Genomic DNA, 9,944 nt, shown 5'->3' with positions numbered 1-9,944 from the left:
CAAGATAACACTATGGCTCTGCAAAACGGTGATAAAACCCATGAACAGTTACGGCGGGATAGTATGGTGGCCACGGACCGAGCTGACGACCGCAACCGACAAGCTGGACAAATTCCAAAGACTAGCCTGCATGGCGACGATTAGCTGCATGAGGACAACTCCTCCAACTGCGGCCCTCGAAGCGAAGCTGGACCTGCGACCCCTCCCACTGTTCATTAGACAGGAAGCGGCATCAACGGCAGTGCGTCTAAACAGAGCAGGCCTTTGGAAGCACATGCATATGTGTACCAAATTTCAAAATAATCAGTCCAGTAGGTTTGGAGTAAATTGGCTGTGACAGACGGACAGATGGACACACAAGTGATCCTATATGACTATCGTATTTCGGAACAGAACAGAACTCTAACAACAACAAATTGCTGATTTGTTGTTGACGAGAGTAGTACTACACAAAAATCCATTAATTATATAAATAAATAAAGTTTAGATAAAAAATAAAGACATATGAATAATGTGGGTATAGAACCAAAATGTAGCTTTACTCTTTGCTTGCCTCTAAAGGAAAACCATTTTTCCTCAATGAGTTTGCTGCATATTTTTGAAAACTCTTTGGGAACCCAGACTTCTCTCTTTAGCATTATAAGCCATTTCTGTCGTACCACAATGTTTTGAGGAAATCTGAATCAACAACAATAATTAACATTAAAAAAATGGGTGCCTCAACTACGCTATTAAAATAAATTTTCGTTTTAATGAAGACAAAAAATAATGCACTAATGCAATATTAATGAAATATAAAGTACTAAGTCCAGAAATTTCTGATTCAATAATATTAAGTACGAAGATGATTTCGGCTGTATGCAAGCCACGCCTTTGCCTTTCTTTTTTTCAGTTAATGACACCTCGATAACATATTATCGATTGCGTCAATCTCTATGAAAGTGGGTTATGAATTTTAGAAATTCACATATTTGATATATTTTTTAATTGAATTCGTATACATGTGGGTTATTAATGCACTTGAATGGTATAATTTTACGGATATATTTATGTAAAAAACTTTTGTGGTAGTGCTTTTAGACAGTAAAAATTCAAATAGTACTTACATGTGAAATGTACAATTCTGCGAGTTTTCCATTTTAGATGAGTTACATCTGGGCACTGAACACGTTACCATGACCAATAAACATCCGTTTAACACTATTTCACATTTTAAAACCAATTATTTTTCAAAAATAATTGTACCTACCGTTTGTACCTGCTAAGATACTTTCATACGTCTTAGAAAGTAACCAAGGAATGAAATTTCTAAAAGGTGCACCAATTGTGCCCGTTAGTATCGCTTTGGAACTTCGCTACGGCAGCCCCATATCTTTCTACATTACTTTTAATTATAGTGACCCACCGTACAGACCCTTAAGGTATACGAGAAGGGCACTATAACCAGTGCGTTCACAGGAACCTTCTAAGTTCAGGTACTGACCCCAGATCAGCCAGTGTACAGAGTTGTCACAGACCGTTGTCACTGACTTCATCTAGTTCTCAAGAGGCTAGTGCCTTGGATGAGCTGCCCCGGGTGCACATACAGCACCCTCCCTGTTTTTCAAATAGGTACTGGAGCTGTAAGCACGCTCATTTCCCGTTGCACATTGAGTAACTAACACTTGCCACCACTAAGCCGATGACTCTAAAGTGCACTACCAAATCTCCACCTTGGTGGCGGAGCTGTAGGCACGCTCACCTCCCGACGCCAAAGCGTCTCTTCAGCTCCCAGAAACCTACGCGGCTGAAATGGCCGGAGGATATTTAGCTTTTCCTCTACTAGTTCTCCGAGGTAGTACCGGAGATGCCGGTCGCAGTGTCTTACGCCGTCTCGCCGCCTAGACCATTACTAAGACGCGCTAGCTACGCGCGGGACGAACGCCCCAGTCACATGCTAACGGGGCAGGTGAACGTGTTCATCCCTGCACCTAACCACAAGCCCCGGCGACTCCATACCCAAGTGTCCGTAGTCTGGGTCTGCCAGAGACGCACATGAAAGCGTATCACTGGCGGAGTGCTCAGCCCCAACGCCCGCCGTACCCTGGTCGTACCGGGGAGCCCGTAGTCTCCTTGAAACTGCCTATTTTTCGGGTCGGTAGATAGGGACAACGGCAAGCACCTTATCTTTCTACGTTAGTTTTGATTATAGTGACCCTCCCTATCTACCCTTAGGACATACGAGAAGGACACTATAACCTGTGCGCGCACGGGAACCTTCTAAGTTCAGGTTCTGACCCCAGATTAGCCAGTGTACAGGGTTCTCACAGACCTCTGTCACTTGATTTCATCCGGTTCTTCGAGAGGCTAGTGCCTCGGGTGAGCCGCCCCGGGTGCATGTTGGGCAGCAGTTGCAACCGCTAACCCGTTGACTCTGAGTCTACTACCAAATCTCCTCATTGGTGGCGGAGCTGTAAGGCACGCTCACTTCCCGACGCCGAGAAACGACGTCTCTCCAGTTCCCAATAACCTAAGCGGCTGGAAGGACCGCAGGATATCTAGCTAATCCTCTACTAGCTCTCCGGGTCAGTGCCGGATATGCCAGTCGCAGTGTCCTGCGACAATGTCCAGACATAGCTTCCAACTTAAAGGGCAACTCACGTGCCCCGCGCGTCTCCTCGCTTCAAGCCCTCAACTAGACCGCTACTAAGACACGCTAGCTGCTCACGAGACAGAAGCCCCGGAAGCATACCAAACCGGGGCCGTCCATCTCTCAACCCCAGCAAGTCCATACCCAAGTCCAAGGGCTGGGCCCGGACGACCGCTGTACCCTGGTCTTGCCGTCGAGCCCGTAGTCTCTCCAAAAAACTCTATCTCTCGGGTCAGTAGATAGAGAAACCGGCAGTAAACATTAATTTAGAGTAACTATAGGGCTCCTTATGAAAAATTTTATGACAGGGAATCACTGCCACCATACCCTATTTCTGTCACCAAACAGTAATGTGAGCAATATGCATTCCGCTAAAATGCAATAAAAGTACAGGCACATGGGACTTATATACTTTATGTCTCATGGCGACAGATGCAGTGACAGCGCCCTTCAGATCTTTGCAATTTAAAACTCTGAGTGGTATTAATATTAAAAGACTTGTTGCATACTACCAGTCGCCCAACTTGTTCCACCCGTCGTTTAATATTATAAATACGTTAACGTATAAAGTATATTTACACATGATCATGCTATTTTATTACTTACCTATAATTCTGAAGTCATCGATAAAAATAGGCAAAATTCACACAAGTAAATTGAGAGACCACGTATACTCTCAATGGTGTATAAACCTGGGTTTCGCGATTGGAGTCGATCCTTCACTCAGCGATAAAGAGTACAATTGAGTGGATACGGTGCAACTACAGGCACACTTTCAAGGTGATGACGAATGTTACAATGCCCCTCGTATCTTTGCGATTTAACGCTTTGTAAGTGACACTACACTGCTGGATAAGCGTGTCGCTTACCACCCTTCACCCCGTCACTTGATGTTATATGAAAATAAAATAAACTTTGAAATTTTCCTCTATTTGTATTGTTAAGGTTTTTTGTGAAATTACTCCACTAGTTTTGTTATGATTTTTATTAATATAAAGGTCCAACAAATGGAAAAATTTCTCCGATCCGGTGGGACTGACTTGAATCCACGACCATGCTGCACCGTAGCTTTGCTCTTACCAACTCTTACTCTCATATATGTTTTTATTATAGATCTTTATTATTCTAGCTTTCGTCATTCGTCGCCGCTAGTGACATCTTGTGACAGATTTTTCCTCGTTTCTTTGGACATTTTGATGACGACTCGTCGCAATCGACATCATCAAAGTAACGTTGGCGCTTCATCTCATCGATAAAGATGTAGAAATAACGATATAATACACTTAGTTCATCAGATTTTACTTATCCAAAATAAACTATACAATCATCATAATAATATTTTTTATACTTACCTATAAATTGTAGAGGTAATAAAAATATAAATGCAATCAAAAATTAAATAAGCTTTTTTTTGTATTTTATGGCAATAGTTTCACAAAGCATTTAGGTAATACTTGTCTGTCATTATAAAATTAGTTAAAGAAATACTGCAATCCAAGCGGATCTCAGTACAGAGTACTAAAAAAACCGACCTCAAAAGTACGTGGAATTACGTCTATTTGCTAAGTTTGATTGAAATATCCCCTAGTTCGCCACTATACAGGACTTTACACTGGAGATAATAAAAAATCGGTTCTCACTACTCAAAGTACATACAGATATATTGAGAGAAAAACGTCTTGAATTGGAGAAATAGCAAAATCAAATTAATTCCATTAAAGTAATTGCTCCTAAATTAATGTTAGGCGCTATTTATGAAAATGAATCTTCATGCGTGAACAGCCACCCTTCAAGATGATTTTTTTCTTCAAAATGAAATGGAACCACTATGGAAGTACCCCCTTTCCAACAAAAAAAGAATCATGAAAATCGGTTTACAAATACCGGAGTTATCGCGTAACATACATACAAAAAAAATACAGTCGAATTGAGAACCTCCTCCTTTTTTGAAGGCGGTTAAAATTTCAATTTCTTCTTCCATTCTTCAAATTCTATTTTCTGTAGTTTAATAATCGGATTACAAAACTCTTAAAGTAAATTGTTGTTCTTATGTGAAACATTCCCAATGTTTGTTTAGTACAAGTAACTGTGGGATGTGGATGCAAGGAACCAAGTTGTAACATTTCAAATCTATAGCAACAATAGTATCTCACGTCCAGAAGCGCTGATATAGAGAGAAATCATCGCATCGTAAAGCTTGTTTTTAACCGTTTCGGCCCGGAACCCTAAAAACTAACAAGACAATTGATTACGCTTTTACAAAAGTATAAAATGGTAAGTAATGTTTATTTCCACTCCATTCCTGTAGCAATCATGGGACTCCAGCATATTTTTCTCATTCAGTTAATATATACCGCGTGTATTGTAACTTACGTAAGTAAATAACCTTAATTACGTTCCCAGTAAAAACCGTTTTACAAAATCTGTATAGAAGATCAATATCACAACTGAAGACTTCATTCTATTCAATTCAACATTCAAAATGTTTTCTTGCATTCGTGTTAGTAGAACTCAAACATGGACCCTGTAAGGACACAGCAATGTCAATTATTCTACATTCTAAATAAATCTAAACCTGTATCACAGTTTTTTTTAATTCCAGGTGACGGGACGATAAAGTCCTGCGCCTCGTGGTAAGCGACACGCCTATCCATAACAGTTGCAGTGCCACTCAGAGCTTTAAATCGCAAAGATCTGAGGATCACTGCCACTCCGCCCGTCACACTGATACATGAGTTGACAAGTCCCATGAGCCCATAACTTCACCAAAGTAATAACATTATCATTTCATATAAAAAATTTAGATAATACCATCAAAAGTAAAATTAAGTAGTATACACATTGACTTACAATTATATGGACGTCGGGTCCGCGCTAAATAGTGTCCGAACTTATAGGGCGTTAAAATCGTATACAGAGCGTCATTCACGCTCTAGTCTTCGTTTGTTCGACTGACAGCGAAGCAAGCAAAATTAGACAGTACTGCGATGACATTACAATTTAAATTCATATATATTCCTTGACATGTCACTACGTTTAAATAGGTTGACTTGGGACATTTTTTTCGTGATTTTTATATTAGACCCGTCGTCCATTTATTTGTAAGTCAATGAGTATACATATTATATAGTATTTGTGTAATAGTTGATTTCAATTGAATTTTAAAACTTGAACTAAACTTAAAAAATAAATACATCACATGCGTTGCCCCGATCCTAAAGTACGTAACTAAGGCACTTGTGTTATGGAAATCGGAAACAACGACGGAGTCACAAACACCCAATCCCGAGATAATTTAGAAATGTTTTCTACATTGACCCGGCTGGGAATCGAACCCGGGGCCTCAGAGATGGTAACACCTTGAAAACCAGTATGTTGAGTGGCTTCAACCACAGAGAACGTCTGACGCTTCCCGTCTGGGGGTCTACTCTCTATCTCCGTCCGACATCCGTCCGAAACAATTACTGTCAAATAAGTAATATTCTACAAAATTAAAAGACATGTATCAAGAATGAAGCTTCATTCGCATCACGCGTCTTTTCGTTTGGTCAAGTATTGCTTATTTGGCAGTAATTGTTTCGGACGGATGTCGGACGGAGATCGAAAGTAGACCCCCTGATCCTTTGTTACCAATGGATATTTAACACGTGCATGACAATTTAAAAAATATCACTATTTTAATTTTTATTTACATTTTTATTATTACAACAATCTTCATTCAAAATTATTGTGAAAAATGAAAATATTTCTGCTATAAATACCGTACAAACCTGCATCAGCTACTGCTCCATCAAATACAACTAAAAAAAGTAATTTATTTTACAAGGAAATTGTGGGTACACATTATATTTTGAATTAATTTACAAAACCAACATTATATAACGCAATTGCCGCCGAACAAATCGGGTACAATTAATTAATTATCTAACGATTTCTGCACTTGGCCGAGCTATCTCGCAGGTAAACAATTTATCCTTTTGCTGGTATGGGAATTGTGCGAAAGGAAAAGCATTACCAAAAATAACCTTAAGAAAACGTATTTACATGACATGAATTATACATTTAATGTAATGAGTCTCCTCCCATGTGCGTGCTAAAGTGGACGGCGCAGGGTCTGTGACCAGAGCCGCCAAGAACCGCAAAAGGCTTAAATACGCCAACCTTGCTCAGTGCTAGAGCTTTGTGCCCTTTGCAGTTGAAATCCTGGGTCCCTGGGGATCACAGGCGAAAATTTTAGCGAACGAGCTGTTGGATCGCTTTGTAGAAACCTCCGGTGACCACAAGCTGGCAGTTATTTCTGCCAAAGAATAAATGAGTTTAGCAATTCAAAGGGGAAATGTTGCCAGCCTTCTGAGCATGATGCCCCAGGGTACGACACTGGAAGAAGTTTTCTAATAAACTTTCTTAGATTTTTTATGTATCTGCTGTTATAGTTTAGTTATTAGTTTGTGTTCAATAATGTATGGAAGATATAATCTCAGTACAGAGTACTAAAAAAACCGACCTCAAAAGTACGTGGAATTACATATAACTACCAAGTTTTATTGAAATCGGTTACCGGAAAGTGCGCAAACCCGGATTCATCCCCTAGTTCGCCACTATACGGAACCTGACACGGGAGAATAATAAAAATCGGTTCTCACTACTCAAAGTATATTGAGAGAAAAACAACTTGAATTGGAGAATAGCAAAATCAACGTGGAGCAGCTGGGAGGTTTTGCAACCTATTAAATTTGATGGTGGTGTGGACTGTAAGGCGCGGTTCTAGAAGAAAGTAAGGAAAGTCGGATTTACGGCTATAGCATCGAGAAAATAAAGAATAAAAAATAGAAAGAAATATTTTTTTTTTTTTTTTTTTTATTGCGACTCGACAAAATGACTGCACCGCGCCTGATGGAAAGTGCGAATACAGTCCAGAGATGAGAGTAACGGATGGAAAACTCAAATATCTTCACTCCGTCACTATCATTTTGCCGGTCTGGCCAAATGCACTGGATGTACACCAACTGATCCCTGAACGCGATTCGCAAAAGCGTTTCACTGTGGAGGGTTTTCCGCCGTGTGTACTGTGGTCGCTATCCAGTCGGCACAGAGCCTACCACAATGCTAAGCAGATGGACACTTGTGACGCCCTCGGTCGCCTCTTACGACCCCCACGGGCATGTATGGGGAGGCGACAATGTATTCTTAAGCCGTCGCCCCACGGCTAAAATTAAAATTAAATTAATTAAATTAAAATTATGAAGAGAATCTGTGCCGTACCTTGAACTCCTCGTTAAGGACGTATACGCTGGAGGTGTATATCGCCAGGGAAATATTCACACGCAAACAAATCATTTAAAATAATGTCCGTCATCCGCAAGAACAGCGTAGCGTTTCGACCTTCTTTTTATTTCTTTTTCTCGAGGTGGTCGCGGCGAGGTTCTTTTGCCGTACCGTTCATCTGTGAGCGATAGCCCAGAGGGCCCACCATAACCTTTCTAAAAACAATCTTATTTTAATGTAAGCTTACAGTAAGCTTATTATAATATTACTCATATTCATACCATGACGAACCTGTCAACCAGGTAATGTATTATTACTTTTCTTTTTTTAACTGTCAAAATTCTTTGAATGTAAACAATGACTTACAAATAAATGGACGACGGGTCTAATACAAAAACCACGAAAAAAATGTCCCAAGTCAACCTATTCGAAATTTAAATTGTAATGTCATCGCAGTATCGCGCTGTCAGTAGAACAAATGAAGACTAAAGCGGAGTGTCGCGCTCTGTATACGATTTTAGCGCCTTACAAGTGCGGACACTTTTTAGCGCGGACCCGACGTCCATATAATTGTAAGTCAATGAATGTAAATGACATTAAGTACTTAAACATTATAGTACGATAAGACGATTCGGAACATCAAAAAAGAAAGAGATGGCATTATATAGTTCACATAGCGTCATCTCTTTCCTATTTTTAGTAAGGAATAGACAATATTGGGAAATCATTCGTTCTTTCAATCACTTTTGCAATAATACATTACTTGGTTGGCGGAATTGTGAAAGTCACAAAACAAGCCACTAATAAAGAAGAAGAAGAAGATTACTTGGTTGACAGGTTCGTCATGGTACGAATATGAGTAGTATTACAATAAGGTTACTTTAAGCTTACATTGAAATAAGATTGTTATTGGAAAGGTTATGGTAGGCCAGGTATGGCATAGACGCAGGATCGAATCCTGTCAGATCGAAGGTATTTTTGTTAATGACCAATATTTTGTAGTAATTCCCTTATTAACCGACTTCAAAAATAAGGAAGAAGTTCTCAATTGAATTGTATTATTTTTTTGTATGGTTGTTACGCGATAATTTCGGCCCGCTACGCGATACATTTGTGAAGCGCTTTTGATATGTTTTTGTTGGAAAGAGGGTGCGCACGACTTATTTGTCCCGTTACTTAGTATCATAAAAAAAAAGATTGACATTTTAAGAAAATATTCCATCTCTAACTAAGTGGCAAACTAGTGGACGAATCCGGTTTCGCGCTCTTATAGATGTATACAATTCTACGAACTTTTGAGGTGGTTTTTTTTTAATAAAAAAAGTTACATTTATCTTGTTTCAGATTCGAACCAAATCTTGTGATCAAAGAGAATTTGTGGGAATTGAGGATGGAAGAGTGCTGCAGGCAGCCAGATCTGTTTTAGATAGATTTAAGCAACGTCACTCCGCCGGCCACCTAGGACCGAACGTACAGAATCTCGTTATTTCGTCACTTATCAAAGGCAGGCCAAAAGCTACATCATTCCCTAAATCAGTTAATTATAGACTTATTTTTTGTGCTGTGCCTGTGTTGGCGTGCCAGCAAAGACCTACGCCTAGGTGTCCTCTAACTCACGTTTGCTCAGCCTTCATTGATGAAAGTAGAGGACTCAGAATACTTGAAGACGATTGTTACCCTGATGTCGAAGATCGCCATTCAAATGACATGCGTATGGGTTGATTGAATAATTTATTTTGCAACATTACAGTATTAAAAAATAATTAAGCCGTTTTTATTATCCATTTACCATTATCAATACTGAAAGGTACTGAAACTTTAAGTTTTCGAAGAGTTTTTAACCGACTTCGAAAAGGAGGAGATTTTTAATTCAATTGTATTTTTCGTAATATTTTATTCTATTGAATATCAAGATGTTTGACCACAATGATATTCAATTATTACTCCACTAGTTTGTTATAATTATTAATACAAAGATCGAATGCTAAGACAAAAACATCTTCCAGCAAACCGTGCTATGCCAACTAAGCCATGGAATGAACTACCATAC

The 9,944-nt window shown here is 39.4% G+C and overlaps 1 protein-coding gene across 1 annotated transcript; it reads left to right on the top strand.

Annotated features, from left to right (window-relative positions):
* The first annotated feature begins 4,905 nt into the window (after positions 1–4,905).
* LOC113231976 lies at positions 4,906–9,643 on the top strand. The gene is made up of 2 exons (XM_026466573.1): positions 4,906–5,002; positions 9,239–9,643. The coding sequence occupies exons 1-2, from the start codon at positions 4,943–4,945 to the stop codon at positions 9,614–9,616; spliced, it is 438 nt and encodes a 145-aa protein (XP_026322358.1). The 5' UTR covers positions 4,906–4,942; the 3' UTR covers positions 9,617–9,643.
* Positions 9,644–9,944: the final 301 nt, after the last annotated feature.

The sequence above is a fragment of the Hyposmocoma kahamanoa genome, unplaced genomic scaffold, assembly GCF_003589595.1.
Source record: "Hyposmocoma kahamanoa isolate Upper Pololo Valley unplaced genomic scaffold, ASM358959v1 66, whole genome shotgun sequence".
Taxonomy (NCBI): Eukaryota; Metazoa; Arthropoda; class Insecta; order Lepidoptera; family Cosmopterigidae; genus Hyposmocoma; species Hyposmocoma kahamanoa.
Note: the sequence above shows the minus strand (reverse complement) of the source record. Positions and strands in the feature narration are given on the sequence as shown.

What these genes read in the sequence shown, in the direction of transcription:
- LOC113231976 (XM_026466573.1), top strand. Translation starts at nt 4,943, where the DNA reads ATGGGACTCCAGCATATTTTTCTCATTCAGTTAATATATACCGCGTGT. An exon ending in CCGCGTGTATTGTAACTTAC is followed by an intron (nt 5,003 to 9,238) that starts GTAAGTAAATAA and finishes ATCTTGTTTCAG; the next exon opens with ATTCGAACCAAATCTTGTGA.